Here is a 22,309-nt window from a genome sequence, read left to right as displayed (position 1 = left end):
GCGAATCTACAAGTAAGGGTTAGCTTTAAAAGTTTTTATAATTCTTTATGTAAACCCTGAAAAAGTAGGGTTAATAAATTCAACCTTCTTTAGGAAAACCGATGCAGTTATTGAAGTAATCAGCTCACAACATCATAAGCCTGGTTATTTTTTTTTCTTACAAAAGGCTTGTAAATGCTAAGTAGTTAATAACTAGAGAGCCCTTCAAATCAATCAGCGTTTATGAGGTTTTATCCAACAAGGATCAGGAGATTTAGGATTAAAATTGTCAATGAAAATTTGAAAATGATGTCTGACTTAATCCTTTTTTTCCCATTCTAGATTCTTGGCCTTCCCACCCTACCCCGCATGATACAGATACACTTTCAGGTGTCTGCAATGGATACACTTGCTCCAGCCAAAGGGTAAGAGATAAAAGAGCTTCCTCTCTATTACAAAATACTCTTTGACCTTTGAAGTAGATTTTTTAAAATTCAGATTGTCATTGTCTTAGAGGTAATTTTGAAAAAGAACATAAGGTAACATTTTAGCTATAAAATGGGAGCTACTGACCAAGACACAATCTATTATAGCTGAGGAAACACAGATTGGTAAGTAGGATTCCACCGTTAGACTCACATAAGGAACACAGATTTGTTACAGTGAGCAAGATGCATCAAAAATACCACTTCTCCATATATCAGCTAATTCCGTCTGACATTATGATGCTTTTCTTTTTTTTTTTTTTGCTGGCTAACATCATATCTGGTAGGGGTATGGGTGTGTTCTTCATTGTATATAGTAATGGAGAGACACAGGGCTCCACTTTCCATCATGGAAGGGTAAGATGGAAAGAGTCTTCTTGTCCTGGCAGTCTGTGTCTGAGCATGTGATTTTAGCTTGGCCAATTGAATTCTTCCCTCAGCCACTGTGAATCAGAGGTGCAGGGGAAGTTAGGACTCCCGCAGAGGATCTGCAGACAGAAACATGTTCAGGCCATCCTTGTGAAATGTCACAATTGAACTTCTTGCATTGGCAATCTGGGGCTGCCTTAGCTCATGTTCTTTTCCTAGTCTTGTTTTGTATCCTTCTAATTTTGAATCTACACATCCTGCTAATGAATTCCTTTTTTGTTTTTACTTGCAATCAAGAATCATGACTGATACAAAAATATCACCTCTTCACTAGACTTTAAGAGTATTGCTATTTCAGTTCTACATTGCTCATTGATATAAGTTTGAACGGGTGGCTGGAGTTTCAGAGGGCTTCAATTAACAATAAGAGCAGAGGTGGCGGTGATAATGCTGGCAGTTACCAACTACAAGCACACACTATGTACCAGATACTATGTGAAGTGAGTACTCATGAGAGTCAGTATTGCCACACTCATAGACAACAAATCTGAGATTGTTTAATGAAAAATCACACATTGAGGTCATTTTGGTCAAAATCACATGCCTGATTCAAAATCACATTCCTGAAGCAGGATTCAGACCTGAACCTTTTGAGCTGCAAATCAGAATTCACATTAGGATGCTAATGGAGTTCTTCAGAGACTAATTCAATATCATTGATTAAACCTTAGAAGTGATAGTAGCTAAAATAATATATACATATATTAATTGAGATATAAGAAAACATGCAAGGTCTACTTGTACATTTTTAGATATTTATTGATGTCCTCTTGTAAACAAATAAAGCATCCTCCACTCCCTGCAAAGAGATCCTTCTGAAACATTTCTTTGCAGCCTCCCAAAAATTAAACTGTAAAAAGCACTCTCTGATTCAGTTGTGACATGTCTCTTTAATACAGTGTTTAATCTTACCCTGGAAGCACTATATCTAAATTCCATAAAAATTTGATATATCCTAACAAGGTTACAAGGTTGATATAGGACTTGCCTCCTAAATGAACCTGAAATAAAAATTTCCTACGTATGTGCAATTGTGAGCCTATGTAAACATTTTTCAGAGGCTGACTTTCCAATTGAAAGGTGGTACAGATAAATTACTTTGAAGATATGCAAAAGCATATAATTTTTGTCCAGCACCAAACTAAACCGCAAAGGCAATACTTTTAAAGCTACTTCTTAGTAACTTTCGTACATAAAATGATAAGTATTCACTAGTCATAGTTCATGGTCTTTCCTTCATTAGAAGTAATTGTCATAATACAATGATAATGAGAATTATACTAGCTGTTACTTACTGAGCAGTTACTACGTACCGATATAAATGCTTTATATATGTTGCCTAATTTAATACTGGTAACCCCACTGAGGTTGGCACTATTATTATTGTCAGTTTACAGTCCTTGAAAATGAAGCAGAGTGAAACATCTCCCACTGTTTGGTGGCGCTCTATGTTCAAAGGATCACTGTTCAAAAGGGAACTTTATCCCTCACTGTATCTTATGATGAAGTCTACACTCTAAAGCTTAGCACAGTCTTTAAAGATCTGGTATCTACCTACCTACCTCTTTGGCCTCATTGCCTTTCTACCACACCTCCATTCACCTTCTGTGAGAGTGAATTGCTTAATATATTAATAACCCTGCTGTCACAAATGCCTTTTCCTCAGCATCTATACAGACAAGGCCTATTCACCCTTTAAAACTCAGGTCATCTCTGAGAAGCCTTTGATGATATTCTAGTTAGATTTAGTGCCACCCCTCTATACCTATTCCTTTTATAAAATATATTGCACTGTAATATACCCATTAAATCTTTGTCTACTTTTCCCACCAGATTTTAAGCTCTATTATTTGTTTTGGTATCCCCAGTGCCTAACACAGAACCAAGTATGTAATGGGCACTTAAATATCTCATTTTATGGAATTAACAATAATTAGAAAGAAATTTTATCCTTTGGGAAACTGAATCTATTTTTATACATCTAATGTTAAACACAAACATAAGGAACAACATGCTCTCTCATCAAATATTATTTGTATGATAAATTTTTGGATTCATGATAATTGGACCCAAAAAGGTAAAATTTACCATTAGTGCACAGATTACAGGGTAAAAATTAAAGTAGCGTAGACTCTAAGCTACTTCATTATAAAGTTAGGTAGGGAAGGTCATGATTATTTAATCTGTGTTCAAATCTCAGCTGGGGAATGTTTTAAATGAACATTTAAATGATGCAAGTAATTTTAGGAGAAGGGAAAGTCTTTGTAGACAAGCCTGTAAACCCAATATTTACACACTTAATTAGCATACTGTCTTGCTAGTCATATCCCAGTAGGTGCTTGGACAGGAAATCTAATTCTCTAAAGATAAATTTTCGGTCATTTTTATCATAAATGAGTAAGATTATCAATTATTTGACATGCCATGATCATAGGATGTACTTTCTAATATATCCTCTGATGGTTTATGTGGACACTGACCTATAATAAGAAAAATATATATATGTATATATACACACATACATATATATGTGTGTATATATACATATATATACATGTATATATGTGTGTGTGTATGTATGTGTGTGTGTGTATATATATATATATATATATATATATATATATATATATATGAAGCACATTTTGGGGTTTGTTTATTCTTGATAATCATTACTCATGAAACCAGAAATAGACTTTCAAATTATATGGTGAGCTTTTTCACATTGTAGACGAGGAAACTGAGGCCCAAACAGGTGAAAAAAAATATTGCAAATCTGACAGCTGATTAGCAATGGAACCATGATGACAGGAGAGGTCTATTGCCCCCAGCCCAGTGCTCTTCTTGCCACTACTTCATGACAATGCTCTCTCTATGAGATTGGTTTCTGGCTTACAACCTGCTACTCATTACATTGAACCATAATACAAGGACCAAGAATACAAGTAAGGGGGTAAATATAGAAGCAATTCAGATTGTTTTTTTTTAATTGACAAATAAATACCTCTATATGTTGTGGGAAGAAAAACAACAGCTAGATTTTAAGTCTGCAGCAAGCCTGGCATGTTGGAAATGAAACAAAAGGCTTTGTTCATATAACTAAATTTGAGAGTGTGAATAAGCTAAATTTCCCCATCTGGAGACTCTCAGACTAGACGAGACTTACAAATTAATATGAGTGTATAGGTCTGGGGCCTGAGGAAAATTAGGTCAGGTCTAAAAAGGAATCGGGTGCTGACCACAAGTCAGAATTTTAATATGAATTCAAAACAAAGGGCAGAGATCTAATGCTGTAATTTACTGAACACCATTAGGATGATGACATATGATGTGATGAGGAAGCCTTCAAGACAAAGTTATGGGGAAGAAAACAATATTGAAAGATAGAAAATGTTTTAATCCACATACAATTCAGACCCTGATCCTCCTTTTAACCAACTCTTCTCTCTCTCTTTCTCCTTCTCTTTCTTATTGGATCTTATTTTTATCTAAGATATGTTTGCTTTCACTTGGTAGTTTTATTTCCCCATTTTCTTTGTTTCCTAGAATTGAGGACCCACAGCAAGACATTTAAAAAGTGCTTTGATAAAGAAGATAAGAAAAACATTCTAAGATAAAAATTATAAGAACACATCAGTTGTTTTGTGTAGCTCAGAAATAAAATTGGGATGTGAAGAGGTATTTTTAAGAACTTGGAGAGGAGCTTATTCCCTTCCACCTGCTTTCCTAAGGTCTCCAGCTCTTCTTCCAGTGCTGCCTTTGAAGGCTTTGTATATGTCCTATGCTGAGAGATTGCCATTTATGAGGGCCAACACAGGGATGTTCCAAATATGTCCAGCCATTAAGTGCTGGTATGAAAAGTCTGGGCATTTTTCTTTCTTGGCAGTCTCCTATGCAAAGGTCTGAGCTTCTTCCAAAAGTTCAAGATTGATTTTTGATAGAGAAGATAAGTGAAGGATTTTCTAGCCAACTGAGAAGCAGGTTCTTTTGATTAAATCTCAGATTAATAAAAAAAAATTCTACATAAGGTACTGTGACAATTCTCTAAAGGGTATGACTGTGAGAAAAATGCAGATTTTTGGGATAGAGAGTTATAGTTTTGAGAATTTTCATTTTCTATAAATTTACTGTGGTTGACATAAGTTTAAAAATGTGTTCATGTGCATAGTGTTTCCGATTCATTTATGCAGATTATGTAACATTCAAAAAATCTCCCTTAAACTCCTATGTATTATGGGGACTCAAAACTATAAATTATGTTTGTAAATATCCAGTCCGTTCTACCATCACAAATTCTCAAAGTGTGCTAAATGTGGAGAATGTGTTATTTTGTTTACTTTCGCTCTCACACACTCTCTCTCTCCTTGTAAAGGGAAGGATGGTAGGATATCTTTTCTATTAATACGCCACCTCAAATATAAGTGATCATTTTCTTATTAGTTAAGTTATCGTAGTGATAGACCATAGGCCAGTTTCCCAGTGATTTACTATTACTAGCCCTGCATCGGAACATTTCAAGATAAGATTGAACATTATTTAAACACTTCTACAGCCAAACTGGTCATTTTGATTATATATAAAATTTCTCAGTTTAACCCATTAATTTTTGAAAAAAATGTAACGTTGTTCCAGAAAACCTTATTGAAATAAATTACTTGTGTCATGGATTCAAAAATAGAAATTAATTAGACAAATTGATAGTAAGAATAAATATATTTATAGACTTATCTTTCACTTCCTCCAAGTTCTTGATACTCTTTTTTTTAAATTAAAAAATGGAAAATGTGACAAATGTAAGCCCTTACCAACTTCCCACTTCAGAAGGCTGTTGTCTTCCCTCTCCATTTTTCCAATGACGTACCAGATACACGCCATCCAGTGTGCAAGGAGTGCAAACATGGACATGAGCAGAGTCAGGACGATAGTACTGTGTTGGGAATAGCGGTCTAACTTCTGCAGCAGACGCAAAAGACGCAAGAGGCGCACTGTCTTTAGAAGATGCACGAGAGACACCTGTGGTAGGAGACAGAGCAGCACAACTTGGTGCATGTGTTAAATTCATACCACAACATTAACTTGGAGCCATTCTAAAAATTCTGGAAATGAAGTATAATTATTTTCATATTATTATTTTTATGAATTGTCTTTGTTCTTGACATATTATATCAGAAAGCGATAGAATTAAAGAGGCTGGAATAAAGGATAGGATAGGAAGGATAATTTAATTTATTTGAGTAAACACCTTTCTTAATTAGGGGTTATCTTTTTTTCACTTCCTGTCTGATTTCATACTGCAGTTTACATTCTGATACACAACTGAAACACATTATGGTATCAGAATTGTACATATCTCGAATCCCCTACACATATTTTCTTTCAACCCTACATTCCCTTCCCTGTGTAATGAAATTACTTTATAATAATAATTCAGACAAATTGAAGTAAAGGCACAGAAAGTGATAATAAAAATACTTTAGAGATTATTTTTTAAAATAGGTAGACCCATAAAACTTGAGTAAGTTCTGCCCATAAGTACCAGTAGCATCTTCTGCCTCATGTACTATACTTCCAACGTTATCAATGGACAGAGGAAACATTTGCCTGAAGCTCGCTCTCTCTCTCTCTCTCTTTCTCTCTCTCAGCGCTCTCTCAGACATGCTTAGGGAATTAAAATGAAATGGACAGGAATTTCTGAAGAGTCTCCTAGTGCCTTTGCATCCACTATAGCAGTAGACTTGTAGCTGAGGGGTTATTTTATTGACTTCAGGGTCCAATTGAAAAATGTGTATCATTGGTGTGGACCAGAATAGTCAATATCACCATTAATAAGGGGTGCACATAACACACCTTCTTTTCATACCTTCAAAGAACATTCTAAAATAGAAACAACAAATAAAACATTAAATCATATGGAAATGCAGTTTGACAAACTTCTTGATGTCACCTTTAATTTCTTTGGGGAAAGCACAAGTAGAGAAGGAGTAACTTTATGGCTTTAACTAACCTCACTCTTTCCTTTACAAAACTGAACAGACACAAGGTCAGCATTGGGAGTTTGCTTTTGTATTTATCTAAAGTCAGTTGACTTCTAATTCTTTCCTCTACTAGCCATATTCTCTTATCTTTAAGAAAAACATACCTAGAACAGTACCTGACACATAGAAAATGCTCAATAAGTATTTATTAGATGAGTGAATGAATAAATTATCAAGTTAAGATGCAAACACTCCAAGCTCAGCGTAGAAATTGATATCCAACAAAATTATATTCAGTTGTATTCTATATCAAATACAGTAAACTCTTAAGGGCGCTTGAAGAACTTGACAGCTAGCTGTGCTCTTTTATTTCTTTTTGTCATTCTCCTGTGTCAAGTTTTACTTTCTTCTCCTTTATAGCTAAGTTCTCATCTATGATTTCTCAAGCTGGTGGTTAGCTAGATGGTCAGATGCCAAGATTTGTAATCTCTATTCTGTTATTTAAAGATATTACTGGGGATGGAGTTTATTTTACAGGTAGATGAATTTGATGGTTAGGTGACAATTTTGTAAGTGAAATGAAAACTGGAACGGAAGTCCCAAATGGAGGAGGGCATCTGCACACATAATTTTGATACAGTCTCCCCATTTTCTCTGACCGGAAAGGATGTTTGAGCAAAGAATGTAGAGCTGCTTGTACATGAGAACAATAGTCATCTGCAAATATTAGGAACTTGAACCTAGGTGTCCAGATGACTCACATAGTTCTTTGTTCATTCTTAAGTCAATAAAAACTGGCATTAAAGAAATTATGTTTGCTCCCATCGGAGTCAGTAGCTTCTTGCTACAGTTTTAATGTTTTCTCTTGAAGAATGACAGGAGAAAGAAGCATATTTGACTTAGATGGAAATATGTATCTGAAAAAGGGAGAGGATTCTTTTGACTCTTTGGATGCTGTTTCAAATCTGTCACTGATGAGAATTATAAGCTACTGATAGACAGGTGCATTCATCAAACCCCCCTATAAAATGGGAGTTTCCCCTTTTACCAATGGACATGGTCATCTCCTAGCTATCACCCAGAAGGGAGAAAGAGAGAGAGAGGTGGCTAACTAATATGTTGTGAGGTCTTCTTAGGTTTTAGACATTTAGCAAAGCATTGTATAGATATGTTGCATTTTCAGTCTGGTCAAAAACTCTGTAGGAATTATATTATGCCCATTTTATGGATATTTTAATGTTAACTTCCCCAAGTAAGTTACTCAGATGGTAAATGATAGAACGTGGATTCATACTTCTGCCCTTTCTACTCTATCAACATTCCTATGTCTTATTCATAATTGTATCTCTTATAAGTGCCTTCTACAGTGATATACATACTAGTTTTCAAAAAGCATGTGATCCGTACTTAAAAGAACTGCCATGAGCAATTGTGAGCAGAGCCAAAGCCAAAGCTTATGCAGTTCTGAATGTCACCTATGGAGATGCATTAACTGGACATATTTTAGATTTGGGAGACAAACATCTTTGGTTATTTATTTGTTTCTTTTTCTAAGTCTTTGTTGTAAAAGAGCATAACTCATAAGTTATTCCTCATAACTTATGTTTTCCTGAGAAGAAAACATAATACCTTGAACAAGCTTTTCTGTTCAAATATTATAGAATATTTGGTCCTGACTAACTTGTTTAAGAGGGATAACGAATTTAGGTGCCAGCTTTTTAAATGCTCATATGCTCACTCCTGTGAAAAGCAGAACAAGTATCACTGGTAACAGATTCCTTCCCCTTTTTCTTTTCTTTTTTTTTTTTTTTGACACAGATGTTGCCCTATACCTTGTATTATTTATGAGGCATTTGTGTTAGATTACATAAGATTGACGAAAAGAGAGCAGGAGTGTAGTGAACGTATATCAATATTTAAAATTCATCAAACATGCGAATTAGACTTTAAGGCATTTCTTCATCCATGTTAATTTTGGGGAATGAGAATGTTAATGATATAAAAATGTATGTTATATATACCTATAACATAATTATATATTATATATACATATTTAAAATATTTGCTCAGTACTCAAATAAAAATGGAACATAAAAAAGTATTCGCTTTTAGTAGCAAAGCAGCAAATTAATTTAAAATGGAATTGTATTAAATAATTAATGAACAATTTAAAACAATTTGCCAGGGGAATTTGGAAATTTTTTTAACCTGTTGTGAATTATATACTTATTCTACAGTCTTGCAAAAACATGGTTTTAAGCCATTATAGTTTCATGATGGTACACTTATCTAGTCAAATTCAATCTTAAAAAGCACTGTAGAAAGCCTAGATAACAATTCAATGTAGCAGTGATTGATATATACTAGATTTTTCCTGGGAGCTTTCCTTTCAGTTGAGTCATAAACGTTTTAAAGATGTTGGCACTATCAACCTCCCAACTTAAAAAGAAAAAGAATAAAAAGAAACTATTGTACAGGCAATTAACAAACGCACAAGTCTGCACTAACAAGTCAGGATCACAATTCTATATTCATTCTGAAGTTAATGATAATTGTATTTGAAACTGTGATTATTGTGTTTAATATTTAAAACTATGCCTTTAAATTTTTGAAAGAGAATATGATTTCTATAAAGCACTGTCAATTGACTAGAATATCTGATTAATTTGAACTAATGTTTAATAAAGTTTTACACGCCGTAATTGGTTACTCTAGCAGAAAACTGCATTACTGCTTCACAAATGTCCTCCCTAAAAGTTTCTTTATAAGGGAGCATTTAATACTTTTAAGAATACCAATCATTAAATTATAAAAATGGCTACTACTACAAGTGATATGCTTTCTGCCCTGGGAGGCTACATGAGGGTAAGGGATTTAGAGCAAGAAAAAGAAGGTACCAAGATTCATGCAAATTCAAGAGAACTCTCAAGTTTTACATTAGTCATATGATTTAGATTTTTGCTACATCCAACAGTTTTACAAGGACTTCTAAGAAGCGGTTGAATTCTCTCACTTAAATTCAATAGTCCTCTCTATCTTGATCAGTCTTCAGTTGGTTTTGCCAATGAATAACAAAATACTAAAGAAATAGAGAGTTAAGGGTCATAAAAGCAGAAAAAAAAATCTTCAAACTCTCTAGCAAATTCTTGACACATGTATCTGCCTAGGTAATATAAAGTGATGCTTAAATTCCTACAGATGATTTCCTTATTAAAGAATTTGTTTAGTGGGTCAGTATTTATGATAAATTCAGCATTTCTGTGTTTCCTGGCTCTGGGTATTTAAAAAAGCATGAACAGGTAATATGAATGTCAAAAGGAAGTAACTTCATCAACTGAAGAATCTGGCCTGCATATCACTGGGCATCAGGGCATCTTTATTGAAGAAGGCACAAAACCCTGGAAGCATAAATCGCCACAACCATTTAAAACCTGAACATGCGATAAATAAATCAACCTTAAAGGCCATGTGGCGGGGAGCTCTTTACTCACCACTGTGACGTTGAAAGCATACAGAAGATCAAAAGGCAGGGCAGCGATTAAATCAATGATGAACCAGGTTGTGACATAGTGGATGCAAATTGATCTTGCTTCAAAGATAACTTGGCCAGACTTGCTGACATAAGTTGTTCGGAAATTTAAAATAATATCTGCTTGGGAAAAAAAAGGTTGAGAAATAAAAGGAGGAGACAGAGAAGAATAAAGAAGGTAGGAAAGACAATGAAAGAAAGAAGAAAGGAAGAGAGACAGGCAGGCAAACAAGCAGGAAGGAAGGGAGGAAGAAAATCGTAGAAAATTAAATAAAATCAGGCAAATGGCAACCACTTAGCCTAGTTCAGATTGATAATATCCAAAATATTCTCCTCTACAGATCCAGTTCAACTAAACAGATACTGAAGAAGGGTGAAAGTAATATTTTCTGAGCATATAATGTTCCAGACATGAAGCTACATGCTAAGATTATTAAAATAAATAATCGTAGCAATAGCAACAATAGTCATCACTTACTAAGTGTTCACTATGTACCCAATATTGTTCTAAGAGCTCGGCATAGGATATTTCACTTAATCCTCAGTACATCTCCTGAAGTAGACAGTGTTACTCTGATTAAAGAGTCAGAAATCAAGTCCCAGGAAGAAAAAGTAATTCATCCAAGATCACATTGCCAAGAGTGGCAGAGTCAAGTTTTAATACAGATACAAGCCGGGCATGGTGGCTCATGCCTGTAATCCCAGCACTTTGGAAGGACCAAGCAAGAGAATTGCCCGAGCTCAGAAGTTCAGGATGAGCCTGGGCAACAAAACGAGAACTCATCTCTATTAAAATTCAAAAAAATTAGCTGGGCATACTGGCACATGTCTGTAGTCCCAGTTACTCCAGAGACTGAGGTGGAAGAATCACTTGAGCCCAGGAAGTTGAGGCTTCAGTGAGCCATGATTGCACCATGCACTCCAGCCTGGGCAACAGAGTGAGACCCTGTTTCAAAAAAACAAAAAACCCACTAAATATAATCTGAAATCTATATTCCTTATTTTATATAATATTACTTATTTCCATGTATAAAAGTTTTACTAATCTCTGTGTCGATATGGAATTCAGCCCTGCCCTGAAGGCACTCCTATTAACAAAGTACTGGTAGTTTCTTGTGTGAATTTCTGGGTTAAATTCTATTTTAATGAAAGATGTAATTGTTTTCAATCTTTCCCTGCATCATTATTTAGTTATATATTATCGAGCGTTTTACAATATATGAGGTCCTCCTGAGTGCTGATCAAATGACATCCGTGTGAGCTTCCAACAGCCCTATGAGCTTGAAAGAAGACCCTGAGCAGGAGAAAGGAACACAACTCAGCTGACACTTTGATGTCAGCCTTTTGAATTCCTGATTGGAGGATCCAACTAAGCCATCCCTGGACTTTTGACATATAGCAACTGTAAGATAGTAAATGGATGTTGTTTTAAGTTGATAAGTTTGCTATGCAGCAATAAAAACTGAAACAATACTTATTATGTCATTTGATTCTCAGTATAGCCTTGTGAAGTGAAAAGCACAGGAGCTATGACAAGGAAGATTAGTATTATTGTAGATAACACACAGGTTCTTCGTATGAGCCCAGTACAGTTCTAAGTCCTTTATCATCATAATCTCATTGATGCCTTACAACAATGCTAAGAGATAATCATTTCTATTATCTCCTTTTACAGATGAGGAAATTGAGGCATAAAAGAAGTCAAGTGACTTGCCCTGGGTGATACATCTGATAAAACTGAAGCACAGGATTACATCTTCCACCAAGTTAGTGAAAGAGCAAGACCCAAATTCAAGTCTCCTGAATTCCAGTTCAGGACTTTGGGTTTGGTACCTTCACAGAGACTAGTCTTATCACAGATCTGGAGGCAAGTCCTGGGTGACCCAAAAAGAAAACAATTGTTGTTCTAGTCTATTGTGAATAACTTTTAAAAACTGAATTATTGAAACTGATATTTTTGTCAAAAAATAAAAATATCTAGGTAATTTTATTGTTAATATTGAGAATATGAGAAAGAATGAAGCTAATTAATAAAGCACTCACATAGGATAAGAACAATCCTAGGTGAATTCCACTGCACAGTTAAAACGCTATCGTGGCAAAGATGGACCACGGAAGCATGGCCACCGTGAGGGAGACAGGTCAATGTAATGCCATCAGACTGTAAGAGTAGCATGTGAACATTCATTCTTCCTATTTTTCTAGGCTCAGGTACTTCTGCATTAGCAATGCAATTTAGTACCTCAGACCACCCACTTTGAAATAAAGCAAAGATTTCAATTTCATGTTTTCTAAAAGGAAGCACAGGTGAATCACTTAAATTCTCATGAGTAAGAAAACCCAGAGTTGTTTACTAAGCTCATTAGTGATGTTTGGTTTCCACAATATAGGCTAAGGTAAGCCCATAAGTTCTTTATAAAATTAAAGGGGATAAAATCCTTGAATAAGTGACCATGGAATCTACCACAGTTTTCATGGAAAACCCATTACCATCATTCATATACATTCCAGCAGCACTCCCATGAATGGAAGAATGAATGAAGTGAATGACCTATGGTTGACTGATACAGCAACATTTTTAAAGCTGTGTGGTTAGTTACGTGGTTCACTAAAGAACAAAACAGTGGTTCAGACTTCTGAAAAAAAAAACAGGTATTTTCTTGGGTAAGTCATTAGAGAATATTCGTTTAAAGAGCTTTTTAAAAAACAATTTATTATTCAATTGAGTTAATGGAATGAAAAGAAATATGCTAAATTTAGGTTTAAAAAGAAGTAATTATAAGACTTTTATACGCAAAGAGATAATAGTAAAAGAATAAAAGATTTTAAAACATCTATACAAATCTATTTTTGAAATACTTGAAAATTTTTTGGTTTATTTTCAGGGGAAAAACCTAGATATATATTATTTTCTAAGATTTCTAGGTCTATGATACACTTATAAAGTGTATGGTACACTTGCAAAGACTGTATGTTTATCCAATCAATATTATTTATTCAGTAACTGATTTCAAAGCGAACAACTACTTTTGTCGTACTTATAAGAACAGACATAGTTCTGGTACATTTACGAAACACTTTTTCACACTCATTGATTTGAATATTTCCCATGCCATCCTCTCAGGTGGACTACTATCACTTGCATTTTAACAATGACACAGGAGATTTAAGTAAAGTGTTTGAAGTCATACGGGCAGTAAGCAACAGAGACAGAGGATGTTTTCTGACATTCAATCCCATTTTCTTTCCATTATCTAAATGATTACTGCACTTCTAAATATATTTTAGAGGAAATAACAATAGGTCAGTGCAAGGAAATGCATTTCTGATTGTAGTCCTTCGATCAAATTCAGCATCAGCAGTACCCAGGTAAAATAATATTAAATTAGGGTCACAGAATTAAATGTGGTGAGATGAACTGTCTTTGATTCTGGAAGTACAAGAGCTAAGCTTTTGTTCAGGGATAACAGAGAAGTTACTCTGTTTTCTATCCAGTGGTGAGGATGTGGTGGTGGTGTTCACGAACCAGGATAACTCAATGTTTATAAATATTTCCTTCCATTTAAGAGAACTGTAGAGATGGCAAGTACAAGTTCTTTGAAAGTGAAGGAAGCACAGCATAAAAAGATTGTGTTGAGGAAGAAAAGAGCTTTCTAGATCTGGTGTCCCTCATGACAGAATCATAGAAACAGAGTGGAACTTCGCAAACACTGAATGTAGCTGCTCCTCCCCCTGTAGCTGTCCCACTCCCTTTAAATTAAATCAGAATTTATTTAAATATTACAATAAGAATATGATCTCCAGACAATCCATAACCCATCTGAAAAGCAGCAGTATAACTTTCATTTTTAGAAGCATGTTTTTCAGCCTTACGTTGAAAAATATATATAGAAGTATATGCATTAATATCTAGTTTTATATGTAATTTTCTTGTTAATATCATTGAGCAATTTGCACAACTGTCCATAAGTACAAAACACACACATATACACACAGTTTAAATTTTTAAGAAATTTCAAAATCCATAACAAATTAACTCAAAAGGATTTTTCACCTAGAAAGCTTAATGTCTCCATGTGCTTATATATGCATAAGTAATCTTTTATGGCACATTGTATTGGTATCATAATGAGTAAATAAGCAGGCTAATACAGAATTACCATACATACTCTATGTGGTTTATAGAATTGCCAAAAAACTAATCATAATATACCCACCCAAAAGAAGCAGAATAGAATTGAATTATCTAATGCTTCAGATGACAATTATTTTGCAGAGTAATCAGTTTGCCTTATTGTATTTGAGTTTTACATAGAATGATTAATAAAAGACAAATAATCAAGAGAAAAATGTGTACATATTCTATTTCCAAACTGTTAAGGCAGCCAAAAGTGAGTATTTCACTTATCTCCCACACTAAGTGTCTATTTATGAGGACTAAAAAGCAGAAAGGTTAAATCCATTTTTTCTAGTTTGATTTCCTCAAGAACTATGTAACTAGAAAGCACAAAAAAAGAGGTTAAATTTAATATGGCATAAATTAGATTTCTTTTCTTTATTAGCATGCATGACAGATGGGAAATAATTTTAAAATCATATTGGCTTACTTGTTAAAAAGTAAATTAAAATACAATAGTGTGCATGAAAGCATATGCACCACATACAAATAATTAATGTCTTCATTTAGCCATTTCTTTAAAAAGTAATCAATGTAGTACAGTGTGGGTGGAGAGATATTTAATTAAACCAGCTGCTGACTAATATTTAAAGATACTCTGTTTTTTTCATTGCTTATGAGGCACTCTTTCAAACACATTATGATATCACAGCAAATTTGAGCTAGAAGGTGTGAGACGAATGAATAGAGAGCTGATCAATGAAGAGAGGCTTGAGGGACTAATAATCCTAAGAATAATTGCAATTGATTGCCAATATTAGTGGATAAGAGTTTCATATCACTTGACCCTTGCTTATCTTGTCAGAATTGTCCCTCTTGCTTACCTGAAGTGAAAGATTAATGGAATAGAAAGAGCAGTAGGCCCAGTGAGAAACAGCATTTAAGAAAAACTGCATTTAGAAGAAAAAATGAAGCTGACAAAGGGCAATCAGGTAGATTGAGGCATAGTTGATGCTGGTATTGGCTTTTGCTTTGTATCTGTAGGGTCAATTATTCATAGTTGCATTAGTTGGCTATGTTCATCATTAGGTAGTTATTTTTTCATGTTTTAGAAAAATTTTCTTTTTTCTATTGATACATGACCAATGTACATCTTTTGGGGGTGCATATAGTTTAATACATTCATATAATTTATAAAGATCAAATCAATGTAAGTGGAGTGTTCATCATTTTCTTACTTTTTTCAAGTCAGAGGAAATGCCTTCTTTCTCAAAACTTCCTTTCCTTTATTCTAGTTTTGTTCTCAGCAGCAGCACAGAATACATTGTCCTCTCCCAGCCCAAAGCTCTTTCTATAAATATCTGAGATCAGTCGTCAAGTTCATGTCTCAGTTCTCAGGTTGAATATCTTCATTTCTTTCAACCATCTCTTACTGATATGGTTTCCTCTTCATAGGCCCGATGATACTCTCTAGTTTGGTGGTTTTCACAAAAGCCTCATCGAAGAAAGGAAGGATTTGGGTTCTACCTCCACCCACCCAGCCTTTCCAATTTTCAGGCTGAGCTTTTATTCATTTTACATAATAAGCCTCCTTATCAGTTTTGATTTTGAAAAGGAATTTTCAAGTCTTTAATACAATAAAGAAAAGAAAAAGAAAACTGCTCTTGTAAGGTACTTGGAATTAAATTTACCATCCCAGAAGTGGTCTGGCCAGTGTGGGAGACAGGAGCAAATATGCACAATTCCCACCAGCATTGTTTTCAGAGTTCTTGTTACTCCACAGCCTTGCTAACACTTGATGTTATAAAATTTAAAATTTTTTTGCCTATTGGGTGGGATAATTCTAATGTGTTTAGAATTATTTTAATACTTCTAGTAATGCAGCCTTATTAAATTGTCACAGTTAAAAAAAACCCTTTTATTACTATATACTGAAGTGAACTTTTGCCAACTTAAAGTCCCAAATGTTATTGTTTTTCATACATATTGGTCCTAATAGACTGCTTGGGTTCTTATTGGAAGAGCTAAAGCATAGCTATACCTTTCAGCTTTTCAATATACTTAAGTATCACAAAATACTGCTATTGAGGACTTGTGTTCTTTGCCTTGTGCAGAGCCCCTGGCACTCAAAGATGAACAAGGCATCCAAGAGAAGCATGCCTTTTTCTGGTAACCATGGGATTTCATAATTTTATTAATCTGCAATCATTCCAGCTGTAGATACATAAATACACACTATCTGTGATCTTGCTTGCAGGTCAGAGGAGACAGTGCACACTACCAGTGGATCTTTAATATTCCCCACTTATTGTCTACAACTAACTATTTGTGTTATATTGGTCTTGTGCATTGCTTTTATTTTATTATATAAGTTTACCATATCAAAAGACTTCCATGTAACATGTCCATTGGCATGTGTACAGACTATCTATTTTGACTCCCTATATTCACTTTTTCAGTGATGTGTGACTCCAAATTAGATATTGAACTTTGGAAAAATTTAATCATTTTTAATAAAAATAATTTAATGATTAAACATAAACATACTGAAAAAACCTTATTTAATCAGTCTTAATTATATAAAGTTTTGACACATTTATTCTGTTTATAGGTGTAGTTATTAGGTGGTAAAGTTTCCAAGTTTAAGTAAAAATAGAAAATATAAGAACTATCTAATCTATAATATTCAATCATGCAATTAAAAAATTAACAATGGGGGTTATTAATTTCATTTGAAGTAAATATTAATTATTCAAGTTACAAAGCTTGGAACTAATGAACACTTGGCTGGGTGCATTGGCTCACACCTGTAATCCCAGCTCTTTAAGAGGCCAAGGCGGGTGGATCACATGAGGCCAGGAGTTTGACACCAGCCTGACCAACATGGTGAAACCTCGTCTCTATTAAAAAATACATAAATCATCAGGGTGTAGTGGTGGGCGCCTGTAGTCCCAGCTACTTGGGAGGCTGAGGCAGAAGAATCGCTTGGAGGCGAAGGCTGCAGTGAGCCCTGGGATTGTGCCACTGCACTCCAGCCTGGGAGACAGAGTGAGACTCCAGTCTCAAAAAAAAAAAAAAAAAATTAACGAACACTGAGATGAGTAATAAAAAAAGTGCTAATATAATTGATGTTTGTCCTAAAATGAAATCCCACATGTATGCTCAATAGAGACAAAAATAAATTTAGGTTAAATAATATCTCTTATAATTACATAGCTCTTTGCATTTTAATTATAACTATTATGTTCATTTTCACATTTGAGGAAAATAATATTCTTAGCATTTGTGGTAGCTTTTTAGTGCTGTTTACCAAATATTATGGCTCCTTATCTCCTGTAAAGATTATATTTCCTTACCATCTAAAGAGATTAAGTGCATCCCTGTGATTTGCTTTGGCCAAAATTGTGAGAACAGGGGTAACCTGGAACACTTTTATGCAAAAGTTTTGAGGACCGGGGCATAATTTCTCACATTTTCTTCTCCTTGCCTTGATAATTATGCAAGCATATGACAAGATGTGGCTCTTATGTCAGCCTAGGTGCCTGAGAGGTTCTGCCCTCTGTACAAAGGCTCTGCCCATTGTACATAGCATGAGTGAGACATAAAACTTTACACTATATCCCACTGAGACATTGAGATTGCTTGTTACTGTAGCACACCCTAGCCCATCCTGACTGATAGGTGTTTTTGTAAAGCCATAGAGCAGAGGGGCTAACAGTGTAGAATTTCGAGTCCAACTCCCTAGGTTGTGGATCACTGGGTAGGTGTTGTCATTATTATTATTATTACTATTACTACTGCTGTTATTACTACTCTATAGGCTTCAAAACTGACGAACAGGGTCAATGAATGACTTAATCTAAGACTGCGTCACATATTAATAGTATTATTTTCATTGTTACTTTACAGACCTAATATAGTGGTGTTAAAGTGACAACAAAATAATGATCATCAAAGTAATACAGTTAACGTATTACATTTTTACTTTGTGACAGGAATTGTTTAAGTACTTTCTATGTATTAACTATTTTGGTCATCATGTAGTCACTTTAAAGTAAGTAATACGTCTATTTAATGATACATTAAACACTCAGACAATTAACTTGCTGAAGGTTACCCAACTAGGCAGTGGAAGAGCTAAAAGTTATACTTTAAGAGTCTGTCTGTATACGGCCACCAAAACATGATTTACTATAATTCTTACCCTGCTTCCAGCTCAGGAAAGAGGTTCTTTTAGTAATATCTATGAATTGTTTTTTGAAACTTAGTTAACTTTTAGAATCATATAAAGATAATATTTAGCATTTAAACTATAGGTTTCTATGTACTAAATTGCTCAACATTTTTTTAAATGTTGCATTTCAAGAATAGCATATATACTGTAAAATGCATTAATCTTAAGGGGATAAAGAATTTGCCAAAGCTAACCATCTTTGTAGCCAACAATGGATAGAGATATAACTGGAACCAGAACTCCAGAAGCCTCCTTTATGATCCTGTCTAGCCATTCACTTTCAAAATATAACCATTGTCCTGATTCTCATTGATTAATTTCATTTAAATCAGTATGGTATGTATTTCCATTGATTCTATTAATCCAATTGCTGGAGCAAGTTATGTATATATTCTAGTTTAATAGACACTGGCAAAGAGTTTAATAGAGAGACTATACGAATTCACTTTCTTATATGCAGTGTATGAAATTTCATGTTGCTCTGTATATTCCTCCAATCCTTGGTAATTTCTGATTTTTTTCTCTTTTTTTTCCCTTTTAGCAATTCTTGTGGTAGTGAAGTTATTTTCATTTTCCTTATGATTAATAACATTCAGCACAAACTACTTGCACATTTACATACTGTTTTTTGTGAGTATCAATTCACAAGTTTTGTCTAAGGAAAATCTCCCCCACCCGCCAGCATTTTTTCTCATTTGCAGGAATTGTGCTATATTTTCATATAAATTGTGTCATGTTCAGGTAATTTCTGCCTACCCCAAGCTCATTAAGATACTCCACTGTGATGTCTTCTAAAAGCTTTATTTTTTAACTTTTATAATTTGTCTACAATCCAACTACAATTGATTTTGTATATTTTGTGATGCAAGAGTCAAGATTTACATTTTCCAGATGGATATCCAATTGATCCAGCACTATTTTTGAAGACATGATTTCCCCAAAACATTGCAGTGGCACCTTTGACATAAATCAGGTGTTCATGATCATATATGTGCAGATTCATTTATGATCTCTGTATTTTGTTCCAATGGCTTATTTGTCAGATGCTAGTTTTCCCACACTTCCAGCACAGTCAGAAATACAAGTGTTCACAAACCATTTTTAAGGACTCTTAAGAACACTCAAAACATAACTAATATATTTGACTTTAAATGTAAAATTTAAAGATGATTTAGTTATAAATACGAGGTGTTCTATTAAAAGTGAAATAGAAGAAAATGTTCTATATTTGAAATAACAGAACTATGCTCAATTAAGAGAAAAATAATTCTCACTTAAGCACATTATGATTTCATAGTTATTTTTATGAATGCCATCAGTAGAAATTGCTCATATTTTTGTGTTTTGCTAGAATTTTATTTCTACTTGTGGTTACAATAATTCAGTAATTGTGAACAGTAAAATCACAAAAAGATCAATAGTATCAAGCCACACCCACGTGATTTCGGTAATGTATGAGCTCAAGCAATAATGCCAAACTTGGCACTGAGTGCTCTTCACTCTAGCTATGTTATAATCCAGGTCAATGAAACCAAAAGGCAAGTTGGGAAGCAAAATAGGGTTTACATTTTATTAATTCTCCCCCAGAGTTACTTGAGTAGAGGGTATAGCCTAATGACCAGTCAAGTCAATATCACTAGGTATTTAAGAGCCAAGAATTTCACTGTGGTAGTTTGATCACCAAAGCCAAGAAGAGAAACAACAAGACAAACAGAATTCAAAATCCAAATAGCCACAGGAACTCAATAAGAAATAACAAGAATTGAGTGGGCCAGGAGGAATTACAGAGCCTGTTAGTGCCGAAGTACACCTGGCCTATAGTCAGAATTAGGGTTGAAAATGTGCCTCAGGAGGTAAGATTCATGGGTTGGAAATATACACTATCAAAAGTCACCAATTAGAGCCAGAATCTCCAAAAATGTGAAGTTGCCAGTCATTTTTATTTGTTCATATTTCATGTTTAAAGTTTTGTTTTTAGGTTCTTACATAGTTTATCCTCTTATTCTATATAATTTCAGGAGGGAAGGAAAGACATTGTTCCTGTATCTGTTTAGATAAATAAATTATAGTATCTAGAGTTTCTCAGTGATATTCCAGAGGCAGCAAAACATAACTCTCAAAACTTACCAATGCTGTGTGTCTCTGTACTTATTCTTCACAGGGTATAGGTTGTTGATATAAGGATTAATAAGCAAAACTTTATATAAACACAGCTATTTGTTAGAAATGATCTACTCATATACTCAGGAAAGGTCTTATCCTCAAAATAACCTTTTATTACATAGAGATAGTTTTACTGTTTTTTTGTTTCTCCTAGCAATATGGATGAAACCAAATTTTCTTTATTGGGGTTAGAGTCAGAAAGTGCTACAATACTTAGGTTACTCAGGACTGAACACTGCCACAAACTATAAGCCTAAGCTTTTATTCCAAGGAATTGTTTTCTGAGGCATAGCTCCAAAAATTGAGTAATGCAAATGTGATATTTGGCTGTCACTAGCATGTTGCTTGACTTGGGGTGGTTTTGATGAATTCTGTTACCAAGATAATGTTATTTTCTTTTTTCTTTTTTTTTTTGAGACAGAGTGTTGCTCTGTCACCAGGCTGGAGTGCAGTGGCACAATCTCAGCTCACTGCAACCTCCACCTCCCAGGTTCAAGCAGTTCTCCTGCCTCAGCCTCCCAAGCAGCTGGGACTATAGGTGCATGCCACCACGCCTGAGTAATTTTTTGTATTTTAGTAGAGACGGGGTTTCACCATGTTGGCCAGGATGGTCTTGATCTCCTGGCCTCGTGATCTGCCCACCGTGGCCTCCCAAAGTGCTGGGATTACAGGTGTGAGCCACTGGGCCCGGCCTTCTTATTTAGCATTTGAACGCTTGTCAGTACTAATGTTATGCTAAATACTTATTTAAATACAGGCAAGAATATCTCCCTTGCCATACAAGAGATTCAAACATAACTTCCTCTTAATTTGTTTAAGGATTGCCACTGGTCATGTACTTTGTATATTTAAACTGTAATGAGGCTTTTCATGTGTATGGTCAATTCAGATTTTCAATCTGTTACGAAATAACTTCTCCGTGATTAGTAAAGATTAATTTGTATTATTTTAATAAAGTTGCCCAAGATAGTACCTGATCTGATCAAATACACACTCCAAAGCTGCTTACTATTTTTCTTCTTACTTTTATGTGGTACCTTTAATGAACATGTAAATTACTTGCCCTTGTGTACCTATAGACCTCACTACTTGGGAACAACTGTCTTGGTGTCTGTGATGCATGAGACTTGAAATACGTTTAAAACATGCAACAGCTAAACTCTAGGGACTGTGAAGAAATAGCATATATTTATTTGTTTTGCAAGGAGAATTTTTTACATTGATATTAGGCTCTGAAGTTTGTGAGTAAAGGATAATTCATGTAGAGTCAAAACTGTGCCCCAAAGAACTTGTCACCATAAAGTATATCATCATAACATATCATTTCTCATTAAATCCAATATATCACCCTTTTCTTCAGTGTTAAAATAGATTGTGGTACCTGCAGTTAAATAACAGATG

The 22,309-nt window shown here is 34.5% G+C and overlaps 1 protein-coding gene across 4 annotated transcripts in view; it reads right to left on the bottom strand.

Moving 5' to 3' along the window:
- KCNH8 (potassium voltage-gated channel subfamily H member 8) overlaps nt 1-22,309 on the bottom strand; it is a 398,058-nt gene that overhangs the window by 145,948 nt on the left and 229,801 nt on the right. For all 4 annotated transcript variants that reach the window (XM_055109557.2, XM_034955949.3, XM_008951643.5 and 1 more), the window contains 2 exons: nt 10,357-10,514; nt 5,696-5,903 (listed from right to left, as the gene is read on the bottom strand). In XM_055109557.2, coding sequence (XP_054965532.1) covers nt 5,696-5,903; nt 10,357-10,514 — 366 coding nt within the window. The remainder of the gene's footprint in view (nt 1-5,695; nt 5,904-10,356; nt 10,515-22,309) is intronic.

The sequence above is a fragment of the Pan paniscus genome, chromosome 2 (assembly GCF_029289425.2).
Source record: "Pan paniscus chromosome 2, NHGRI_mPanPan1-v2.0_pri, whole genome shotgun sequence".
In the NCBI taxonomy this organism is placed as follows: domain Eukaryota; kingdom Metazoa; phylum Chordata; class Mammalia; order Primates; family Hominidae; genus Pan; species Pan paniscus.
The sequence above is the reverse complement of the archived record's forward strand: the minus strand, read 5'-3'. Positions and strand labels throughout refer to the sequence as shown.